Raw genomic sequence first — 26,172 nt, forward strand, 5'->3', positions numbered from 1 at the left:
TATCACACCGGCCGATTCCCACCAAGGCAGGGTGGCCCGAAAAAGAAAAACTTTCACCATCATTCACTCCATCACTGTCTTGCCAGAAGGGTGCTTTACACTACAGTTTTTAAACTGCAACATTAACACCCCTCCTTCAGAGTGCAGGCACTGTACTTCCCATCTCCAGGACTCAAGTCCGGCCTGCCGGTTTCCCTGAATCTCTTCATAAATGTTACTTTGCTCACACTCCAACAGCACGTCAAGTATTAAAAACCATTTGTCTCCATTCACTCCTATCAAACACGCTCACGCATGCCTGCTGGAAGTCCAAGCCCCTTGCACACAAAACCTCCTTTACCCCCTCCCTCCAACCCTTCCTAGGCCGACCCCTACCCCGCCTTCCTTCCACTACAGACTGATACACTCTTGAAGTCATTCTGTTTCGCTCCATTCTCTCTACATGTCCGAACCACCTCAACAACCCTTCCTCAGCCCTCTGGACAACAGTTTTGGTAATCCCGCACCTCCTCCTAACTTCCAAACTACGAATTCTCTGCATTATATTCACACCACACATTGCCCTCAGACATGACATCTCCACTGCCTCCAGCCTTCTCCTCGCTGCAACATTCATCACCCACGCTTCACACCCATATAAGAGCGTTGGTAAAACTATACTCTCATACATTCCCCTCTTTGCCTCCAAGGACAAAGTTCTTTGTCTCCACAGACTCCTAAGTGCACCACTCACTCTTTTTCCCTCATCAATTCTATGATTCACCTCATCTTTCATAGACCCATCCGCTGACACGTCCACTCCCAAATATCTGAATACGTTCACCTCCTCCATACTCTCTCCCTCCAATCTGATATTCAATCTTTCATCACCTAATCTTTTTGTTATCCTCATAACCTTACTCTTTCCTGTATTCACCTTTAATTTTCTTCTTTTGCACACCCTACCAAATTTATCCACCACTCTCTGCAACTTCTCTTCAGAATCTCCCAAGAGCACAGTGTCATCAGCAAAGAGCAGCTGTGACAACTCCCACTTTGTGTGTGATTCTTTATCTTTTAACTCCACGCCTCTTGCCAAGACCCTCGCATTTACTTCTCTTATAACCCCATCTATAAATATATTAAACAACCACGGTGACATCACACATCCTTGTCTAAGGCCTACTTTTACTGGGAAAAAATTTCCCTCTTTCCTACATACTCTAACTTGAGCCTCACTATCCTCGTAAAAACTCTTCACTGCTTTCAGTAACCTACCTCCTACACCATACACTTGCAACATCTGCCACATTGCCCCCCTATCCACCCTGTCATACGCCTTTTCCAAATCCATAAATGCCACAAAGACCTCTTTAGCCTTATCTAAATACTGTTCACTTATATGTTTCCCTGTAAACACCTGGTCCACACACCCCCTACCTTTCCTAAAGCCTCCTTGTTCATCTGCTATCCTATTCTCCGTCTTACTCTTAATTCTTTCAATTATAACTCTACCATACACTTTACCAGGTACACTCAACAAACTTATCCCCCTATAATTTTTGCACTCTCTTTTATCCCCTTTGCCTTTATACAAAGGAACTATGCATGCTCTCTGCCAATCCCTAGGTACCTTACCCTCTTCCATACATTTATTAAATAATTGCACCAACCACTCCAAAACTATATCCCCACCTGCTTTTAACATTTCTATCTTTATCCCATCAATCCCGGCTGCCTTACCCCCTTTCATTTTACCTACTGCCTCACGAACTTCCCCCACACTCACAACTGGCTCTTCCTCACTCCTACAAGATGTTATTCCTCCTTGCCCTATACACGAAATCACAGCTTCCCTATCTTCATCAACATTTAACAATTCCTCAAAATATTCCTTCCATCTTCCCAATACCTCTAACTCTCCATTTAATAACTCTCCTCTCCTATTTTTAACTGACAAATCCATTTGTTCTCTAGGCTTTCTTAACTTGTTAATCTCACTCCAAAACTTTTTCTTATTTTCAACAAAATTTGTTGATAACATCTCACCCACTCTCTCATTTGCTCTCTTTTTACATTGCTTCACCACTCTCTTAACTTCTCTCTTTTTCTCCATATACTCTTCCCTCCTTGCATCACTTCTACTTTGTAAAAACTTCTCATATGCTAACTTTTTCTCCCTTACTACTCTCTTTACATCATCATTCCACCAATCGCTCCTCTTTCCTCCTGCACCCACTTTCCTGTAACCATATATATATATATATATATATATATTTCTTTCAACACACCGGCCGTATCCCACCGAGGCGGGGTGGCCCAAAAGGAAAAACGAAAGTTTCTCCTTTTACATTTAGTAATATATACAGGAGAAGAGGTTACTAGCCCCTTGCTCCCGGCATTTTAGTCGCCTCTTACAACACGCATGGCTTACGGAGGAAGAATTCTGTTCCACTTCCCCATGGAGATAAGAGGAAATAAACAAGAATAAGAACTAGAAAGAAAATAGAAGAAAACCCAGAGGGGTGTGTATATATGTGCTTGTACATGTATGTGTAGTGTGACCTAAGTGTAAGTAGAAGTAGCAAGACGTACCTGAAATCTTGCATGTTCATGAGACAGAAAAAAGGACACCAGCAATCCTACCATCATGTAAAACAATTACAGGCTTTCGTTTTACACTCACTTGGCAGGACGGTAGTACCTCCCTGGGCAGTTGCTGTCTACCAACCTACTACCTAGAATAAATAAATATATATATATATATATATATATATATATATATATATATATATATATATATATATATATATATATATATATATATATATATATATATATATATATATATATATATATATATATATATATATATATATATATATATATATATATATATATATATATATTATATAATATATATATATATATTATAAATATATATATATAATTTTTTTTTTTTTTTTTTTTTTCAACAAGTCGGCCGTCTCCCACCGAGGCAGGGTGACCCAAAAAAAGAAAGAAAATCCCCAAAAAGAAAATACTTTCATCATCATTCAACACTTTCACCACACTCGCACATTATCACTGTTTTTGCAGAGGTGCTCAGAATACAACAGTCTAGAAGCATACACATATAAAGATACACAACATATCCCTCCAAACTGCCAATATCCCAAACCCCTCCTTTAAAGTGCAGGCATTGTACTTCCCATTTCCAGGACTCAAGTCCGACTATATGAAAATAACCGGTTTCCCTGAATCCCTTCACTAAATATTACCCTGCTCACACTCCAACAGATCGTCAGGTCCCAAGTACCATTCGTCTCCATTCACTCCTATCTAACACGCTCACGCACGCTTGCTGGAAGTCCAAGCCCCTTACCCACAAAACCTCCTTTACCCCCTCTCTCCAACCCTTTCGAGGACGACCCCTACCCCGCCTTCCTTCCCCTATAGATTTATATGCTTTCCATGTCATTCTACTTTGATCCATTCTCTCTAAATGACCAAACCACCTCAACAACCCCTCTTCTGCCCTCTGACTAATACTTTTATTAACTCCACACCTTCTCCTAATTTCCACACTCCGAATTTTCTGCATAATATTTACACCACACATTGCCCTTAAACAGGACATCTCCACTGCCTCCAACCGTCTCCTCGATGCTGCATTTACCACCCAAGCTTCAAACCCATATAAGAGTGTTGGTACTACTATACTTTCATGCATTCCCTTCTTTGCCTCCATAGATAACGTTTTTTGACTCCACATATACCTCAACGCACCACTCACCTTTTTTCCCTCATCAATTCTATGATTAACCTCATCCTTCATAAATCCATCCGCCGACACGTCAACTCCCAAGTATCTGAAAACATTCACTTCTTCCATACTCCTCCTCCCCAATTTGATATCCAGTTTTTCTTTATCTAAATCATTTGACACCCTCATCACCTTACTCTTTTCTATGTTCACTTTCAACTTTCTACCTTTACACACATTCCCAAACTCATCCACTAACCTTTGCAATTTTTCTTTAGAATCTCCCATAAGCACAGTATCATCAGCAAAAAGTAACTGTGTCAATTCCCATTTTGAATTTGATTCCCCATAATTTAATCCCACCCCTCTCCCAAACACCCTAGCATTTACTTCCTTTACAACCCCATCTATAAATATATTAAACAACCATGGTGACATTACACATCCCTGTCTAAGACCTACTTTTACCGGGAAGTAGTCTCCCTCTCTTCTACACACCCTAACCTGAGCCTCACTATCCTCATAAAAACTCTTTACAGCATTTAATAACTTACCACCTATTCCATATACTTGCAACATCTGCCACATTGCTCCTCTATCCACTCTATCATATGCCTTTTCTAAATCCATAAATGCAATAAAAACTTCCCTATCTTTATCTAAATACTGTTCACATATATGCTTCAATGTAAACACCTGATCTACACATCCCCTACCCACTCTAAAACCTCCTTGCTCATCCGCAATCCTACATTCTGTCTTACCTCTAATTCTTTCAATTATAACCCTACCGTACACTTTTCCTGGTATACTCAGTAAGCTTATTCCTCTATAATTTTTACAGTCTCTTTTGTCCCCTTTCCCTTTATATAAAGGGACTATACATGCTCTCTGCCAATCCCTAGGTACCTTCCCCTCTTTCATACATTTATTAAACAAAAGTACCAACCACTCCAACACTATATCCCCCCCTGCTTTTAACATTTCTGTCATGATCCCATCAGTTCCAGCTGCTTTACCCCCTTTCATTTTACGTAATGCCTCACGTACCTCCCCCACACTTACATTCTGCTCTTCTTCACTCCTAAAAGATGGTATACCTCCCTGACCAGTGCATGAAATTACTGCCTCTGTTTCTTCCTTAACATTTAAAAGTTCCTCAAAATATTCTCGCCATCTACCCAATACCTCCATCTCCCCATCTACTAACTCCCCTACTCTGTTTTTAACTGACAAATCCATATTTTCCCTAGGCTTTCTTAACTTGTTTAACTCACTCCAAAATTTTTTCTTATTTTCATTAAAATTTCTTGACAGTGCCTCTCCCACTCTATCATCTGCTCTCCCTTTGCACTCTCTCACCACTCTCTTTACCTTTCTTTTACTCTCCATATACTCTGCTCTTCTTATAACACTTCTGCTTTGTAAAAACCTCTCATAAGCTACCTTTTTCTCTTTTATCACACCCTTTACTTCATCATTCCACCATATATATATATATTGAATCAAGTGTGAGAGTAATGGTGGTTGAAGATTTCAATGCTAAAGTGGGTAAAAATGTTATGGAGGGAGTAGTAGGTAAATTTGGGGTGCCAGGGGTAAATGTAAATGGGGAGCCTTAAATTGAGCTATGTGTAGAAAGAGATTTGGTAATAAGTAATACATATTTTATGAAAAAGAGGATAAATAAATATACAAGGTATGATGTAGCACGTAATGAAAGTAGTATATTAGATTATGTATTGGTGGATAAAAGGTTGATGGCTAGGCTCCAGGATGTACATGTTTATAAAGGGGCAACTGATATATCGGATCATTATTTAGTTGTAGCTACAGTTAGAGTAGGAGGTAGATGGGAAAAGAGGAAGGTGGCAACAACAAGTAAGAGGGAGGTGAAAGTGTATAAACTAAGGGAGGAGGAAGTTCGGGCGAGATATAAGCGACTGTTAGCAGAAAGGTGGGCTAGTGCAAAGATGAGTAGTGGGGATGGGGGGTTGAAGAGGGATGGAATAGTTTTAAAAATGCAGTATTAGAATGTGGGGCAGAAGTTTGTGGTTATAGGAGGGTGGGGGCAGAAGGAAAGAGGAGTGATTGGTGGAATGATGAAGTAAAGGGTGTGATAAAAGAGAAAAAGGTAGCTTATGAGAGGTTTTTACAAAGCAGAAGTGTTATAAGAAGAGCAGAGTATATGGAGAGTAAAAGAAAGGTAGAGAGAGTGGTGAGAGAGTGCAAAAGGAGAGCAGATGATAGTGGGAGAGGCACTGTCAAGAAATTTTAATGAAAATAAGAAAAAATTTTGGAGTGAGTTAAACAAGTTAAGAAAGCCTAGGGAAAATATGGATTTGTCAGTTAAAAACAGAGTAGGGGAGTTAGTAGATGGGGAGATGGAGGTATTGGGTAGATGGCGAGAATATTTTGAGGAACTTTTAAATGTTAAGGAAGAAACAGAGGCAGTAATTTCATGCACTGGTCAGGGAGGTATACCATCTTTTAGGAGTGAAGAAGAGCAGAATGTAAGTGTGGGGGAGGTACGTGAGGCATTACGTAAAATGAAAGGGGGTAAAGCAGCTGGAACTGATGGGATCATGACAGAAATGTTAAAAGCAGGGGGGGATATAGTGTTGGAGTGGTTGGTACTTTTGTTTAATAAATGTATGAAAGAGGGGAAAGTACCTAGGGATTGGCAGAGAGCATGTATAGTCCCTTCATATAAAGGGAAAGGGAACAAAAGAGACTGTAAAAATTATAGAGGAATAAGTTTACTGAGTATACCAGGAAAAGTGTACGGTAGGGTTATAATTGAAAGAATTAGAGGTAAGACAGAATGTAGGATTGCGGATGAGCAAGGAGCTTTCAGAGTGGGTAGGGGATGTGTAGATCAAGTGTTTACATTGAAGCATATATGTGAACAGTATTTAGATAAAAGTAGGGAAGTTTTTATTGCATTTATGGATTTAGAAAAGGCATATGATAGAGTGGATAGAGGAGCAATGTGGCAGATGTTGCAAGTATATGGAACAGGTGGTAAGTTATTAAATGCTGTAAAGAGTTTTTATGAGGATAGTGAGGCTCAGGTTAGGGTGTGTAGAAGAGAGGGAGACTACTTCCCGGTAAAAGTAGGTCTTAGACAGGGATGTGTAATGTCATCATGGTTGCTTAATATATTTATAGATGGGGTTGTAAAGGAAGTAAATGCTAGGGTGTTCGGGAGAGGGGTGGGATTAAATTTTGGGGAATCAAATTCAAAATGGGAATTGACACAGTTACTTTTTGCTGATGATACTGTGCTTATGGGAGATTCTAAAGAAAAATTGCAAAGGTTAGTGGATGAGTTTGGGAATGTGTGTAAAGGTAGAAAGTTGAAAGTGAACATAGAAAAGAGTAAGGTGATGAGGGTGTCAAATGATTTAGATAAAGAAAAATTGGATATCAAATTGGGGAGGAGGAGTATGGGAGAAGTGAATGTTTTCAGATACTTGGGAGTTGACGTGTCGGCGGATGGATTTATGAAGGATGAGGTTAATCATAGAACTGATGAGGGAAAAAGGTGAGTGGTGCGTTGAGGTATATGTGGAGTCAAAAAACGTTATCTATGGAAGCAAAGAAGGGAATGTATGAAAGTATAGTAGTACCAACACTCTTATATGGGTGTGAAGCTTGGGTGGTAAATGCAGCAGCGAGGAGACGGTTGGAGGCAGTGGAGATGTCCTGTTTAAGGGCAATGTGTGATGTAAATATTATGCAGAAAATTCGGAGTGTGGAAATTAGGAAAAGGTGTGGAGTTAATAAAAGTATTAGTCAGAGGGCAGAAGAGGGGTTGTTGAGGTGGTTTGGTCATTTAGAGAGAATGGATCAAAGTAGAATGACATGGAAAGCATATAAATCTATAGGGGAAGGAAGGCGGGGTAGGGGTCGTCCTCAAAAGGGTTGGAGAGAGGGGGTAAAGGAGGTTTTGTGGGCAAGGGACTTGGACTTCCAGCAAGCGTGCGTGAGTGTGTTAGATAGGAGTGAATGGAGACGAATGGTACTTGGGACCTGACGATTTGTTGGAGTGTGAGCAGGGTAATATTTAGTTAAGGGATTCAGGGAAACCGGTTATTTTCATGTAGTCGGACTTGAGTCCTGGAAATGGGAAGTACAATGCCTGCACTTTAAAGGAAGGGTTTGGGATATTGGCAGTTTGGAGGGATATGTTGTGTATCTTTATATGTGTATGCTTCTAAACTGTTGTATTCTGAGCACCTCTGCAAAAACAGTGATAATGTGCGAGTGTGGTGAAAGTGTTGAATGATGATGAAAGTATTTTCTTTTTGGGGATTTTCTTTCTTTTTTGGGTCACCCTGCCTCGGTGGGAGGCAGCCGACTTGTTGAAAAAAAAAAAAAATATATATATATATATATAGGTAGTAGGTTGGTAGACAGCAACCACCCAGGGAAGTACTACCGTCCTGCCAGATGACTGTGAAACAGAAACCTGTAACTGTTTTGCATGATGGTAGGATTGCTGGTTTCTTTTTCTGTCTCATAAACGCACTAGATTACAGGGATATCTTGCTACTCCTACTTACACTTTGGTCACACTTCACAGACACGCACATGCATATATATATATATACATACATCTAGGTTTTTCTCCTTTTTCTAAATAGCTCTTGTTCTTCTTTATTTCTTCTATTGTCCATGGGGAAGTGGAAAAGAATCTTTCCTCCGTAAGCCATGCTTGTCGTATGAGGCGACTAAAATGCCGGGAGCAATGGGCTAGTAACCCCTTCTCCTGTAGACATTTACTAAAAAAGAGAAGAAGAAAAACTTTATAAAACTGGGATGCTTAAATGTGCGTGGATGTAGTGCGGATGACAAGAAACAGATGATTGCTGATGTTATGAATGAAAAGAAGTTGGATGTCCTGGCCCTAAGCGAAACAAAACTGAAGGGGGTAGGGGAGTTTCGGTGGGGGGAAATAAATGGGATTAAATCTGGAGTATCTGAGAGAGTTAGAGCAAAGGAAGGGGTAGCAGTAATGTTGAATGATCAGTTATGGAAGGAGAAAAGAGAATATGAATGTGTAAATTCAAGAATTATGTGGATTAAAGTAAAGGTTGGATGAGAGAAGTGGGTCATAATAAGCGTGTATGCACCTGGAGAAGAGAGGAATGCAGAGGAGAGAGAGAGATTTTGGGAGATGTTAAGTGAATGTATAGGAGCCTTTGAACCAAGTGAGAGAGTAATTGTGGTAGGGGACCTGAATGCTAAAGTAGGAGAAACTTTTAGAGAGGGTGTGGTAGGTAAGTTTGGGGTGCCAGGTGTAAATGATAATGGGAGCCCTTTGATTGAACTTTGTATAGAAAGGGGTTTAGTTATAGGTAATACATATTTTAAGAAAAAGAGGATAAATAAGTATACAAGATATGATGTAGGGCGAAATGACAGTAGTTTGTTGGATTATGTATTGGTAGATAAAAGACTGTTGAGTAGACTTCAGGATGTACATGTTTATAGAGGGGCCACAGATATATCAGATCACTTTCTAGTTGTAGCTACACTGAGAGTAAAAGGTAGATGGGATACAAGGAGAATAGAAGCATCCGGGAAGAGAGAGGTGAAGGTTTATAAACTAAAAGAGGAGGCAGTTAGGGTAAGATATAAACAGCTATTGGAGGATAGATGGGCTAATGAGAGCATAGGCAATGGGGTCGAAGAGGTATGGGGCAGGTTTAAAAATGTAGTGTTGGAGTGTTCAGCAGAACTTTGTGGTTACAGGAAAGTGGGTGCGGGAGGGAAGAGAAGCGATTGGTGGAATGATGATGTGAAGAGAGTAGTAAGGGAGAAAAAGTTAGCATATGAGAAGTTTTTACAAAGTAGAAGTGATGCAAGGAGGGAAGAGTATATGGAGAAAAAGAGAGAGGTTAAGAGAGTGGTGAAGCAATGTAAAAAAAAAAGCAAATGAGAGAGTGGGTGAGATGTTATCAACAAATTTTGTTGAAAATAAGAAAAAGTTTTGGAGTGAGATTAACAAGTTAAGAAAGCTAGAGAACAAATGGATTTGTCGGTTAAAAATAGGAGAGGAGAGTTATTAAATGGAGAGTTAGAGGTATTGGGAAGATGGAGGGAATATTTTGAGGAATTGTTAAATGTTGATGAAGATAGGGAAGCTGTGATTTCGTGTATAGGGCAAGGAGGAACAACATCTTGTAGGAGTGAGGAAGAGCCAGTTGTGAGTGTGGGGGAAGTTCGTGAGGCAGTAGGTAAAATGAAAGGGGGTAAGGCAGCCGGGATTGATGGGATAAAGATAGAAATATTAAAAGCAGGTGGGGATATAGTTTTGGAGTGGTTGGTGCAATTATTTAATAAATGTATGGAAGAGGGTAAGGTACCTAGGGATTGGCAGAGAGCATGCATAGTTCCTTTGTATAAAGGCAAAGGGGATAATAGAGAGTGCAAAAATTATAGGGGGATAAGTCTGTTGAGTATACCTGGCAAAGTGTATGGTAGAGTTATTATTGAAAGAATTAAGAGTAAGACGGAGAATAGGATAGCACATGAACAAAGAGGCTTTAGGAAAGGTAGGGGGTGTGTGGACCAGGTGTTTACAGTGAAATATATAAGTGAACAGTATTTAGATAAGGCTAAAGAGGTCTTTGTGGCATTTATGGATTTGGAAAAGGCATATGACAGGGTGGATAGGGGGGCAATGTGGCAGATGTTGCAGGTGTATGGTGTAGGAGGTAGGTTACTGAAAGCAGTGAAGAGTTTTTACGAGGATAGTGAGGCTCAAGTTAGAGTACATAGGAAAGAGGGAAATTATTTCCCTGTAAAAGTAGGCCTTAGACAAGGATGTGTGATGTCACCGTGGTTGTTTAATATATTTATAGATGGGGTTGTAAGAGAAGTAAATGCGAGGGTCTTGGCAAGAGGCGTGGAGTTAAAAGATAAAGAATCACACATAAAGTGGGAGTTGTCACAGTTGCTCTTTGCTGATGACACTGTGCTCTTGGGAGATTCTGAAGAGAAGTTGCAGAGATTGGTGGATGAATTTGGTAGGGTGTGCAAAAGAAGAATATTGAAAGTGAATACAGGAAAGAGTAAGGTTATGAGGATAACAAAAAGATTAGGTGATGAAAAATTGGATATCAGATTGGAGGGAGAGAGTATGGAGGAGGTGAATGTATTCAGATATTTGGGAGTGGACGTGTCAGCGGATGGGTCTATGAAAGATGAGGTGAATCATAGAATTGATGAGGGGAAAAGGGTGAGTGGTGCACTTAGGAGTCTGTGGAGACAGAGAACTTTGTCCTTGGAGGCAAAGAGGGGAATGTATGAGAGTATAGTTTTACCAACGCTCTTATATGGGTGTGAAGCATGGGTGATGAATGTTGCAGCGAGGAGAAGGCTGGAGGCAGTGGAGATGTTATGTCTGAGAGCAATGTGTGGTGTGAATATAATGCAGAGAATTCGTAGTTTGGAAGTTAGGAGGAGGTGCGGGATTACCAAAACTGTTGTCAAGAGGGCTGAGGAAGGGTTGTTGAGGTGGTTCAGACATGGGGAGAGAATGGAGTGAAACAGAATAACTTCAAGAGTGTATCAGTCTGTAGTGGAAGGAAGGCGGGGTAGGGGTCGGCCTAGGAAAGGTTGGAGGGAGGGGGTAAAGGAGGTTTTGTGTGCGAGGGGCTTGGACTTCCAGCAGGCATGCGTGAGCGTGTTTGATAGGAGTGAATGGAGACAAATGGTTTTTAATACCTGACATGCTGTTGGAGTGAGAGCAGGGTAACATTTATGAAGGGGTTCAGGGAAACCGGCAGGCCAGACTTGAGTCCTGGAGATGGGAAGTACAGTGCCTGCACTCTGAAGGAGGGGTGTTAATGTTGCAGTTTAAAAACTGTAGTGTAAAGCACCCTTCTGGCAAGACAGTGATGGAGTGAATGATGGTGAAAGTTTTTCTTTTTCGGGCCACCCTGCCTTGGTGGGAATCGGCCAGTGTGATAATAAAAAAAAAAAAAAAATACACACACACACACACACACACACACACACACACACACACACACACCCACACACCTAGCATCCGACTTACGACCGAGTTCGGTTCAAAGAAACTGGTCGTAAGTCGAAATGGTCGTAAGTCGAACTTTACTACTGAATATCGACAAAACATTTTTGTAATGACTTTATTTTATTGTTTTATTTTGGTATTTCATATTTTTCTTTACTTTTTATGTTGTTAGTACTGTATTTTATACCATAAGGTTTAGGATAAACACTGTGTACAACACAAGTAGTTGTTTATTTCCCAGAAATTTGGCATAAAAAACACGGTTGTAAGTCGAGTGGTTGTAAGTCGAGCAGGTCGTAAGTCAGATGGTAGGTGTATATATATATATATGATGAGGGAAAAAGATATATAGTCTGTGGAGACAAATATACCAATATATGTGAAGCGTGGGTGATATATAGTTTGGAAGTTAGGAGGAGGTGTATATATAGGTGGTTCGGACATGTAGAGAGAATGGAGCGAAACAGAATGACTTCAAGAGTGTATCAGTCTGTAGTGGAAGGAATATAAAGGAGGTTTTGTGTGCGATACTTCCAGCAGGCATGCGTGATATATGAATATATACTTGACGTGCTGTTGGATAGTAACATTTATGAAGGGATTACTTGAGTCCTGGAGATGGGAAGTACAGTGCCTGCACTCTGAAGGATAATGTTGCATACTGTAGTGTAAAGCACCCTTCTGGCAAGACAGTATAGTGAATATATATACATATACATACATACATACAGTGGACCCCCGGTTAACGAACTTTTTTCATTCCAGTAGTATGTTCAGGTGCCAGTACTGACCGAATTTTTTCCCATAAGGAATATTGTGAAGTAGATTAGTCCATTTCAGATCCCCAAACATACACGTACAAACGCACTTACATAAATACACTTACATAATTGGTCGCATTTGGAGGTGATCGTTAAGCGGGGGTCCACTGTATATATATATATATATATATATTTTTTTTTCAACAAGTCGGTCGTCTCCCACCGAGGCAGGGTGACCCCAAAAAAAGAAAGAAAATCCCCAAAAAGAAAATACTTTCATCATCATTCAACACTTTCACCACACTCACACATTATCACTGCTTTTGCAGAGGTGCTCAGAATATAACAGCTTAGAAGCATATACGTATAGAGATACACAACATATCCCTCCAAACTGCCAATATCCCAAACCCCTCCTTTAAAGTGCAGGCATTGTACTTCCCATTTCCAGGACTCAAGTCCGACTATATGAAAATAACCGGTTTCCCTGAATCCCTTCACTAAATATTACCCTGCTCACACTCCAACAGATCGTCAGGTCCCAAGTATCATTCGTCTCCATTCACTCCTATCTAACACGCTCATGCACGCTTGCTGGAAGTCCAAGCCCCTCACCCACAAAACCTCCTTTACCCCCTCTTTCCAACCCTTTCGAGGACGACCCCTACCCCTCTTTCCTTCCCCTATAGATTTATATGCTTTCCATGTCATTCTACTTTGATCCATTCTCTCTAAATGACCAAACCACTTCAACAACCCCTCTTCTGCCCTCTGACTAATGCTTTTATTAACTCCACACCTTCTCCTAATTTCCACACTCCGAATTTTCTGCATAATATTTACACCACACATTGCCCTTAGACAGGACATCTCCACTGCCTCCAACCGTCTCCTCGCTGCTGCATTTACTACCCAAACTTCACATCCATATAAGAGTGTTGGTACTACTATACTTTCATACATTCCCTTCTTTGCCTCCATAGATAACGTTTTTTGACTCCACATATACCTCAATGCACCACTCACCTTTTTTCCCTCATCAATTCTATGATTAACCTCATCCTTCATAAATCCATCCGCCGACACGTCAACTCCCAAGTATCTGAAAACATTCACTTCTTCCATACTCCTCCTCCCCAATTTGATATCCAATTTTTCTTTATCTAAATCATTTGATACTCTCATCACCTTACTCTTTTCTATGTTCACTTTCAACTTTCTACCTTTACACACGTTCTCAAACTCATCCACTAACCTTTGCAATTTTTCTTTAGAATCTCCCATAAGCACAGTATCATCAGCAAAAAGTAACTGTGTCAATTCCCATTTTGAATTTGATTCCCCATAATTTAATCCCACCCCTCTCCCGAACACCCTAGCATTTACTTCTTTTACAACCCCATCTATAAATATATTAAACAACCATGGTGACATTACACATCCCTGTCTAAGACCTACTTTTACCGGGAAGTATTCTCCCTCTCTTCTACACACCCTAACCTGAGCCTCACTATCCTCATAAAAGCTCTTTACAGCATTTAGTAACTTACCACCTATTCCATATACTTGCAACATCTGCCACATTGCTCCTCTATCCACTCTATCATATGCCTTTTCTAAATCCATAAATGCAATAAAAACTTCCCTACCTTTATCTAAATACTGTTCACATATATGCTTCAATGTAAACACTTGATCTACACATCCCCTACCCACTCTGAAACCTCCTTGTTCGTCCGCAATTCTACATTCTGTCTTACCTCTAATTCTTTCAATTATAACCCTACCGTATACTTTTCCTGGTATACTCAGTAAACTTATTCCTCTATAATTTTTACAATCTCTTTTGTCCCCTTTCCCTTTATACAAAGGGACTATACATGCTCTCCGCCAATCCCTAGGTACCTTCCCCTCTTTCATACATTTATTAAACTAAAGTACCAACCACTCCAACACTATATCCCCCCCTGCTTTTAACATTTCTGTCATGATCCCATCAGTTCCAGCTGCTTTACCCCCTTTCATTCTACGTAATGCCTCACGTACCTCCACCACACTTACAGTCTGCTCTTCTTCACTCCTAAAAGATGGTATACCTCCCTGGCCAGTGCATGAAATTACCGCCTCCCTTTCTTCCTTAACATTTAAAAGTTCCTCAAAATATTCTCGCCATCTACCTAATACCTCCCTCTCCCCATCTACTAACTCCCCTACTCTGTTTTTAACTGACAAATCCATACTTTCCCTAGGCTTTCTTAACTTGTTTAACTCACTCCAAAATTTTTTCTTATTTTCATTAAAATTTCTTGACAGTGCCTCTCCCACTCTTTCATCTGCTCTCCTTTTGCACTCTCTCACCACTCTCTTCACCTTTCTTTTACTCTCCATATACTCTGCTCTTCTTATAACACTTCTGCTTTGTAAAAACCTCTCGTAAGCTACCTTTTTCTCTTTTATCACACCCTTTACTTCATCATTCCACCAATCACTCCTCTTTCCTCCTGCCCCCACCCTCCTATAACCACAAACTTCTGCCCCATATTCTAATACTGCATTTTTAAAACTATTCCAACCCTCTTCAACCCCCCCACTACTCATCTTTGCACTAGCCCACCTTTCTGCCAATAGTCGCTTATATCTCGCCCGAACTTCCTCCTTCCTTAGTTTATACACTTTCACCTCCCTCTTACTTGTTCTTGCCACCTTCCTCTTTTCCCATCTACCTCTTACTCTAACTGTAGCTACAACTAAATAATGATCCGATATATCAGTTGCCCCTCTATAAACATGTACATCCTGGAGCCTACCCATCAACCTTTTATCCACCAATACATAATCTAACAAACTACTTTCATTACGTGCTACATCATACCTTGTATATTTATTTATCCTCTTTTTCATAAAATATGTATTACTTATTACCAAATTTCTTTCTACACATAGCTCAATTAAAGGCTCCCCATTTACATTTACCCCTGGCTCCAAAAATTACCTACTACTCCCTCCATAACATTTTTACCCACTTTAGCATTGAAATCCCCAACCACCATTACTCTCACACTTGATTCAAAACTCCCCACGCATTCACTCAACATTTCCCAGAATCTCTCTCTCTCCTCTACACTTCTCTCTTCTCCAGGTGCATACATGCTTACTATAACCCACTTTTCACATCCAATCTTTATTTTACTCCACATAATCCTTGAATTTATACATTTGTAGTCCCTCTTTTCCTGCCATAGCTTATCCTTCAACATTATTGCTACTCCTTCTTTAGCTCTAACTCTATTTGAAACCCCTGACCTAATCCCATTTATTCCTCTCCATTGAAACTCTCCCACCCCCTTCAGCTTTGTTTCACTTAAAGCCAGGACATCCAGTTTCTTCTCATTCATAACATCCACAATCATCTCTTATCATTTGCACAACATCCACGCACATTCAGACTTCCCACTTTGACAATTTTCTTCTTATTCTTTTTAGTAATCTTTACAGGAAAAGGGGTTACTAGCCCATTGTTCCCGGCATTTTAGTTGACTTTTACAACACGCATGGCTTACGGAGGAAAGATTCTTATTCCACTTCCCCATGGATATAAAAGGAAAAGTAATAAGACCAAGAACTATTAAGATAAAATCAAAGAAAACTCAGATGAGTGTGTATAAATAAACGTGTACATGTATGTGTAGTATGACCTAAGTGTAAGTAGAAGTAGCAAAACGTACCTGTAATCTTGCATATTTATGAGACAGACAAAAGACACCAGCAATCCTACCATCATGTAAAACAATTACAGGCTTTCGTTTTACACTCACTTGGCAGGATGGTAGTACCTCCCTGGGTGGTTGCTGTCTACCAACCTAATATATATATATATATATATATATATATATATATATATATATATATATATATATATATATATATATATATAAATATAAATATATATAAATATATATATAATATATATATATATATATATATATATATATATATATATATATATATATATATATATATATATATATATATATATATAAATATATATATATATAAATATATATATATATATATATATAATATATATATACATATATATATATATACATATATATATATATATATATATATATATATATATATATATATATATATATATATATATGTATTTTTTTTTTTTTTTTTTTCAACAAGTCGGTCGTCTCCCACCGAGGCAGGGTGACCCAAAAAAAGAAAGAAAATCCCCAAAAAGAAAATACTTTCATCATCATTCAACACTTTCACCACACTCACACATTATCACTGCTTTTGCAGAGGTGCTCAGAATATAACAGTTTAGAAGCATATACGTATAGAGATACACAACATATCCCTCCAAACTGCCAATATCCCAAACCCCTCCTTTAAAGTGCAGGCATTGTACTTCCCATTTCCAGGACTCAAGTCCGACTATATGAAAATAACCGGTTTCCCTGAATCCCTTCACTAAATATTACCCTGCTCACACTCCAACAGATCGTCAGGTCCCAAGTATCATTCGTCTCCATTCACTCCTATCTAACACGCTCATGCACGCTTGCTGGAAGTCCAAGCCCCTCACCCACAAAACCTCCTTTACCCCCTCTTTCCAACCCTTTCGAGGACGACCCCTACCCCTCTTTCCTTCCCCTATAGATTTATATGCTTTCCATGTCATTCTACTTTGATCCATTCTCTCTAAATGACCAAACCACCTCAACAACCCCTCTTCTGCCCTCTGACTAATGCTTTTATTAACTCCACACCTTCTCCTAATTTCCACACTCCGAATTTTCTGCATAATATTTACACCACACATTGCCCTTAGACAGGACATCTCCACTGCCTCCAACCGTCTCCTCGCTGCTGCATTTACCACCCAAGCTTCACATCCATATAAGAGTGTTGGTACTACTATACTTTCATACATTCCCTTCTTTGCCTCCATAGATAACGTTTTTTGACTCCACATATACCTCAACGCACCACTCACCTTTTTTCCCTCATCAATTCTATGATTAACCTCATCCTTCATAAATCCATCCGCCGACACGTCAACTCCCAAGTATCTGAAAACATTCACTTCTTCCATACTCCTCCTCCCCAATTTGATATCCAATTTTTCTTTATCTAAATCATTTGATACCCTCATCACCTTACTCTTTTCTATGTTCACTTTCAACTTTCTACCTTTACACACATTCTCAAACTCATCCACTAACCTTTGCAATTTTTCTTTAGAATCTCCCATAAGCACAGTATCATCAGCAAAAAGTAACTGTGTCAATTCCCATTTTGAATTTGATTCCCCATAATTTAATCCCACCCCTCTCCCGAACACCCTAGCATTTACTTCTTTTACAACCCCATCTATAAATATATTAAACAACCATGGTGACATTACACATCCCTGTCTAAGACCTACTTTTACCGGGAAGTATTCTCCCTCTTTTCTACACACCCTAACCTGAGCCTCACTATCCTCATAAAAGCTCTTTACAGCATTTAGTAACTTACCACCTATTCCATATACTTGCAACATCTGCCACATTGCTCCTCTATCCACTCTATCATATGCCTTTTCTAAATCCATAAATGCAATAAAAACTTCCCTACCTTTATCTAAATACTGTTCACATATATGCTTCAATGTAAACACTTGATCTACACATCCCCTACCCACTCTGAAACCTCCTTGTTCGTCCGCAATTCTACATTCTGTCTTACCTCTAATTCTTTCAATTATAACCCTACCGTATACTTTTCCTGGTATACTCAGTAAACTTATTCCTCTATAATTTTTACAATCTCTTTTGTCCCCTTTCCCTTTATATAAAGGGACTATACATGCTCTCCGCCAATCCCTAGGTACCTTCCCCTCTTTCATACATTTATTAAACAAAAGTACCAACCACTCCAACACTATATTCCCCCCTGCTTTTAACATTTCTGTCATGATCCCATCAGTTCCAGCTGCTTTACCCCCTTTCATTCTACGTAATGCCTCACGTACCTCCACCACACTTACAGTCTGCTCTTCTTCACTCCTAAAAGATGGTATACCTCCCTGGCCAGTGCATGAAATTACCGCCTCCCTTTCTTCCTTAACATTTAAAAGTTCCTCGAAATATTCTCGCCATCTACCTAATACCTCCCTCTCCCCATCTACTAACTCCCCTACTCTGTTTTTAACTGACAAATCCATACTTTCCCTAGGCTTTCTTAACTTGTTTAACTCACTCCAAAATTTTTTCTTATTTTCATTAAAATTTCTTGACAGTGCCTCTCCCACTCTTTCATCTGCTCTCCTTTTGCACTCTCTCACCACTCTCTTCACCTTTCTTTTACTCTCCATATACTCTGCTCTTCTTATAACACTTCTGCTTTGTAAAAACCTCTCGTAAGCTACCTTTTTCTCTTTTATCACACCCTTTACTTCATCATTCCACCAATCACTCCTCTTTCCTCCTGCCCCCACCCTCCTATAACCACAAACTTCTGCCCCACATTCTAATACTGCATTTTTAAAACTATTCCAACCCTCTTCAACCCCCCCACTACTCATCTTTGCACTAGCCCACCTTTCTGCCAATAGTCGCTTATATCTCGCCCTAACTTCCTCCTCCCTTAGTTTATACACTTTCACCTCCCTCTTACTTGTTGTTGCCACCTTCCTCTTTTCCCATTTACCTCTTACTCTAACTGTAGCTACAACTAAATAATGATCCGATATATCAGTTGCCCCTCTATAAACATGTACATCCTGGAGCCTACCCATCAACCTTTTATCCACCAATACATAATCTAACAAACTACTTTCATTACGTGCTACATCATACCTTGTATATTTATTTATCCTCTTTTTCATAAAATATGTATTACTTATTACCAAATTTCTTTCTACACATAGCTCAATTAAAGGCTCCCCATTTACATTTACCCCTGGCACCCCAAAATTACCTACTACTCCCTCCATAACATTTTTACCCACTTTAGCATTGAAATCCCCAACCACCATTACTCTCACACTTGATTCAAAACTCCCCACGCATTCACTCAACATTTCCCAGAATCTCTCTCTCTCCTCTACACTTCTCTCTTCTCCAGGTGCATACACGCTTACTATAACCCACTTTTCACATCCAATCTTTATTTTACTCCACATAATCCTTGAATTTATACATTTGTAGTCCCTCTTTTCCTGCCATAGCTTATCCTTCAACATTATTGCTACTCCTTCTTTAGCTCTAACTCTATTTGAAACCCCTGACCTAATCCCATTTATTCCTCTCCATTGAAACTCTCCCACCCCCTTCAGCTTTGTTTCACTTAAAGCCAGAACATCCAGTTTCTTCTCATTCATAACATCCACAATCATCTCTTTCTTATCATTTGCACAACATCCACGCACATTCAGACTTCCCACTTTGACAATTTTCTTCTTCTTATTCTTTTTAGTAATCTTTACAGGAAAAGGGGTTACTAGCCCATTGTTCCCGGCATTTTAGTTGACTTTTACAACACGCATGGCTTACGGAGGAAAGATTCTTATTCCACTTCCCCATGGATATAAAAGGAAAAGTAATAAGACCAAGAACTATTAAGATAAAATCAAAGAAAACTCAGATGAGTGTGTATAAATAAACGTGTCCATGTATGTGTAGTGTGACCTAAGTGTAAGTAGAAGTAGCAAGACGTACCTGTAATCTTGCATATTTATGAGACAGACAAAAGACACCAGCAATCCTACCATCATGTAAAACAATTACAGGCTTACGTTTTACACTCACTTGGCAGGACGGTAGTACCTCCCTGGGTGGTTGCTGTCTACCAACCTACTACCTATATATATATATATATATATATATATATATATATATATATATATATATATATATATATATATATATATATATATATATATATATATATATATATATTTATATTTTTTTTTTTTTTTTTTTTTTTTTCAACAAGTCGGCCGTCTCCCACCGAGGCAGGGTGACCTAAAAAAAAGAAAGAAAATCCCCAAAAAGAAAATACTTTCATCATCATTCAACACTTTCACCACACTCACACATTATCACTGCTTTTGCAGAGGTGCTCAGAATACAACAGTTTAGAAGCATATACGTATAGAGATACACAACATATCCCTCCAAACTGCCAATATCCCAAACCCCTCCTTTAAAGTGCAGGCATTGTACTTCCCATTTCCAGGACTCAAGTCCGACTATATGAAAATAACCGGTTTCCCTGAATCCCTTCACTAAATATTACCCTGCTCACACTCCAACAGATCGTCAGGTCCCAAGTATCATTCGTCTCCATTCACTCCTATCTAACACGCTCATGCACGCTTGCTGGAAGTCCAAGCCCCTCACCCACAAAACCTCCTTTACCCCCTCTTTCCAACCCTTTCGAGGACGACCCCTACCCCTCTTTCCTTCCCCTATAGATTTATATGCTTTCCATGTCATTCTACTTTGATCCATTCTCTCTAAATGACCAAACCACCTCAACAACCCCTCTTCTGCCCTCTGACTAATGCTTTTATTAACTCCACACCTTCTCCTAATTTCCACACTCCGAATTTTCTGCATAATATTTAAACCACACATTGCCCTTAGACAGGACATCTCCACTGCCTCCAACCGTCTCCTCGCTGCTGCATTTACCACCCAAGCTTCACATCCATATAAGAGTGTTGGTACTACTATACTTTCATACATTCCCTTCTTTGCCTCCATAGATAACGTTTTTTGACTCCACATATACCTCAACGCACCACTCACCTTTTTTCCCTCATCAATTCTATGATTAACCTCATCCTTCATAAATCCATCCACCGACACGTCAACTCCCAAGTATCTGAAAACATTCACTTCTTCCATATATATATATATGTATATATATATATATATGTATATATATATATATGTATGTATATATATATATGTATATATATATGTATGTATATATATATATATGTATATATATATATATGTATATATATATATATGTATATATATATGTATGTATATATATATATATGTATATATATATATATGTATATATATATATATGTATATATATATATATGTATATATATATATATATGTATATATATATATATATGTATATATATATATATGTATATATATATATATGTATATATATATGTATATATATATATGTATATATATATATATGTATATATATATATATGTATATATATATATATGTATATATATATATATATGTATATATATATATGTATATATATATATATGTATATATATATATATGTATATATATATATATGTATATATATATATGTATATATATATATATGTATATATATATATATATGTATATATATATATATGTATATATATATATATGTATATATATATATGTATATATATATATATGTATATATATATATATATATGTATATATATATATATATGTATATATATATATATGTATATATATATATGTATATATATATATATGTATATATATATATATGTATATATATATATGTATATATATATATGTATATATATATATGTATATATATCTTTCTTCTTTCAACACACCAGCCGTATCCCACCGAGGCGGGGTGGCCCAAAAGGAAAAACGAAAGTTTCTCCTTTTACATTTAGTAATATGTACAGGAGAAGAGGTTACTAGCCCCTTGCTCCCGGCATTTTAGTCGCCTCTTACAACACGCATGGCTTACGGAGGAAGAATTCTGTTCCACTTCCCCATGGAGATAAGAGGAAATAAACAAGAATAAGAACTAGAAAGAAAATGAAAAGAAAACCCAGAGGGGTGTGTATATATGTGCTTGTACATGTATGTGTAGTGTGACCTTAGTGTAAGTAGAAGTAGCAAGACGTACCTGAAATCTTGCATGTTCATGAGACAGAAAAAAGGACACCAGCAATCCTACCATCATGTAAAACAATTACAGGCTTTCGTTTTACACTCACTTGGCAGGACGGTAGTACCTCCCTGGGTGGTTGCTGTCTACCAACCTACTACCTGTATATATATATATATATATATATATATATATATAAATAAATAAATAAATAAAATTCAACATTAACTAGAAAGTAAATTATCCAGCTACAGTTCTTAATCAATTTCTACCAAGCAAATACAGTGGACCCCCGGTTAACGATATTTTTTCAATCCAGAAGTATGTTCAGGTGCCAGTACTGACCGAATTTGTTCCCATAAGGAATATTGTGAAGTAGATTAGTCCACTTCAGACCCCCAAACATACACGTACAAACGCACTTACATAAATACACTTACATAATTGGTCGCATTCGGAGGTGATCGTTATGCGGGAGTCCACTGTACACACGATTTCTCTATACATGCATAAAATGAATGCTTTGAGTAAAGGGAAGCGTAATTAATGGATAAGAACCATATTGTTGAATTATTATTGTGACCTTTGTTGGTTTGCAAAATTGATATTTCAGCAAGGTTTTGTAACCAAGGGTGCCGAAAAATCGGGAAACTCAGACTTGATTTTCAAAGGTTGAGAAAACCACTAAGGAAGAGTAGTATACACGTTTTTTTTAGGGGGTAGGGTGCACCTTGCCTTAATGAGAAATGGAAGTGTTAAAGGAAAAGGAACCAAGAAACACCCAAAATTATAATAATACAAATTAAATTACCTAGTATTATGCACATTACATAAGAATCTCTTGGTATACCTAAATATACTAATTTATCTTACATTTGGATCTGCAGTGATAATCTTGAATGCCTCCTTGACCTGTTCAGCTGTTGCTCCACCACCAACATCCAGGAAATTTGCAGGAGATCCACCATGCAACTTAATAATGTCCATAGTGGCCATGGCCAAGCCTGCACCATTAACCAGACATCCAATGTTGCCTTTGAAAGAATCAAATATGAGCTGAGTTAATAAGTGCTAAAAATTTAATGATGTCCAGACTAATATGTATGTGGCAAAACTGATATTTGTCATAAGCAGTACAAAAACTTTCTTTTGTGAACTAATCAATGGTAAGCATTCCTAAAGAAGATAAACACTGCTTACCCTATAAAAATTCTCCCCATCAAAATTATTTTTGCTTACTGAGTTTATTATTTATGCGTGTTATAGGAGGCAACTAAAATGCAGGGAGCAAGGGGCTAGTAATATCATCGCCTCTATACATCACTATACTATTTAAAAAGAGAAACTTTTGTTTTTGCTTTTAGGTCACCCTACCTCAGTAGGATATGGCCGGTTTGTTGAAAAAAAATTCTTTCTTATCTATGTCGATAATAAACAATGCAGTAACGCATGATTCACTCTCATCTTTTTGTGTCTGTTATATATATAGAAATCTATATATTTAAAAGAGTTCTATACACTGAAAGAGATATTGTTAGAAAAAATGGCAAACACAAGGAGACGAGTGCGAATTGTGTGTTTCTGCAATGTTTACTAACAGCCGCAGCACTATTTCTCACTGCCATGTACTCCACCCTCCATCGTCATAAGTACTTACTCATATCAAAAGAGTGAGTGTGTTTATAAGTCATGAACTTGTTCCAAAGTGCTAATGTTTTACAAGCAGGACATCATAAGTAGGGACATGCTCTATTACCAAAACCAACAAAGAGAACCTTTCACATTTCTGAACATTATCAATGCATTTTACTTCATTCTTAGTAGAGATTTTGTTGGTAATGAATGTAAAAGCATAAAATATAATCTAAAATATAAGTTGTAATGAATCACTATCATATTCCTTATATTGTACTCCACACATTCAGAAAAGCTTCATCAGTAATAATCTCTGTACAAGAGAGCTCACCATAAGGGAGTTCAATCTTGTACTCAGACTCGGCCTTTTATGTCATCATTTCTGTGGAGGAGAAGTACAACAGTAGTCTTGACTAATATACTAATACTTTACATTTTCTGTTTTATTCATGTATGCAGCATCATGCATCCAGGTCCCTGTACATATCTGTTCAATATCGTGGCTCAGTAGTAGCACCTTTGACTCTCAATAAAAGGACTTACGATTAATCCTGGGGTAGATGAGTACATTAATCATATTTCCTTACACCTGTTGCCCCTGTTCACCTAGAAGTAAACAGGTGCCTGGGTGTTGCCTGACTGCTGTGGTTCACAGCCTGGGGAGGTGGTAGTATACTGTACTTTGGATATTGTTAGAATTTGAAATTAGCTAAATTCAATAGCATTAAAAAAACTTTTTTTCTATACTATGTTTTATTTTGCTTGCCACTTGTTCCCACTGTTACAACCTCAAAAATATTACTGCACTAACATCTAAAGCCTTGAAGGCTAGGCATTATATAAAGTGGCCTGATGTTACGCGTGTCATAAAAAGCAACTACAGTGAACCCCTGCCTAACGATGGCATCGCATTGCGTTAAAATTTGCCTCGCCTCACGCTAAAAAACTCGCCTCACGCGATTCGTCCAGGTCCCACATGTGGCCTGAGTACGCCTCAGCTGCCCCGTGGGTGCCAGTGTTTACAAGCCAGCCAGTGCGGTCGCATCCACGCATACATTCTGTACATTTCATATTATCAGTGTTTTTAGTGATCGTAGCTGCAAAATAAGTCACCATGAGCCCCAAGAAAGCTTCTAGTGCCAACCCTGTGGTAAAAAGGGTGAAAATTACTATGGAAATGAAGAAAGAGATAATTGCTAAGTACGAAAGTGGAGTGCGTGCCTTGGAGCTGGCCAGGTTATATACCAAACCCCATCAACCATCGCTACTATTGTGGCCAACAAAACGGCAATCAAGGAACCTGTTCTTGCAAAATGTGCAAGTTTGTTTTCGAAACAGAGATCGCAAGTACTCGAAGATGTTGAGAGACTGTTATTGGTGTGGATAAACGAAAAACAGATAGCAGGAGATACCATCTCTCAAGCGATCATATGTAAAAAGGGTGAGAAATACGTACTATCGTACCACGGTCAGCTGTTGCTGCACCACGGTCAGCTGTTGCTGCACCACTGTCAGCTGCTGCTGCACCACAGTCAGCTGCTGCTGCACCAGTCAGCTGCTGCTGCACCACAGTCAGCTGCTGCTGCACCATGGTCAGCTGCTGCTGCACCATGGTCAGCTGCTGCTGCACCACCATCAGCTGTTGCTGCACCATGGTCAGCTGTTGCTGCACCACTGTCAGCTGTTGCTGCACCACAGTCAGCTGCTGCTGCACCACCATCAGCTGCTGCTGAACCACCATCAGCTGCTGCTGCATCACCATCAGCTGCTGCTGCACCACCGTCAGCTGTTGCTGCACCACCGTCAGCTGTTGCTGCACCAGTCAGCTGTTGCTGAACCACGGTCAGCTGTTGCTGCACCACAGTCAGCTGCTACTACACCACAGTCAGCTGTTGCTGCACCACGGTCAGCTGTTGCTGCACCACGGTCAGCTGTTGCTGCACCATGGTCAGCTGTTGCTGCACCAGTCAGCTGTTGCTGCACCACCATCAGCTGTTGCTCCACCACCATCAGCTGTACTACTCGAAGATGTGGAGAGTGGGTTGTTGGTGTGGCTTAACGGGAAACAATT

General features: G+C 38.8%; 1 protein-coding gene across 2 annotated transcripts in view; it reads right to left on the bottom strand.

Annotated features, from left to right (window-relative positions):
- Positions 1–26,172, bottom strand: part of ScsbetaA (Succinyl-coenzyme A synthetase beta subunit, ADP-forming) — a 71,442-nt gene that overhangs the window by 10,298 nt on the left and 34,972 nt on the right. For both annotated transcript variants that reach the window (XM_070088592.1, XM_053778593.2), the window contains exon 7: positions 23,340–23,500. In XM_070088592.1, coding sequence (XP_069944693.1) covers positions 23,340–23,500 — 161 coding nt within the window. The remainder of the gene's footprint in view (positions 1–23,339; positions 23,501–26,172) is intronic.

Source organism: Cherax quadricarinatus, chromosome 25 (assembly GCF_038502225.1).
Source record: "Cherax quadricarinatus isolate ZL_2023a chromosome 25, ASM3850222v1, whole genome shotgun sequence".
Classification (NCBI taxonomy): Eukaryota; Metazoa; Arthropoda; class Malacostraca; order Decapoda; family Parastacidae; genus Cherax; species Cherax quadricarinatus.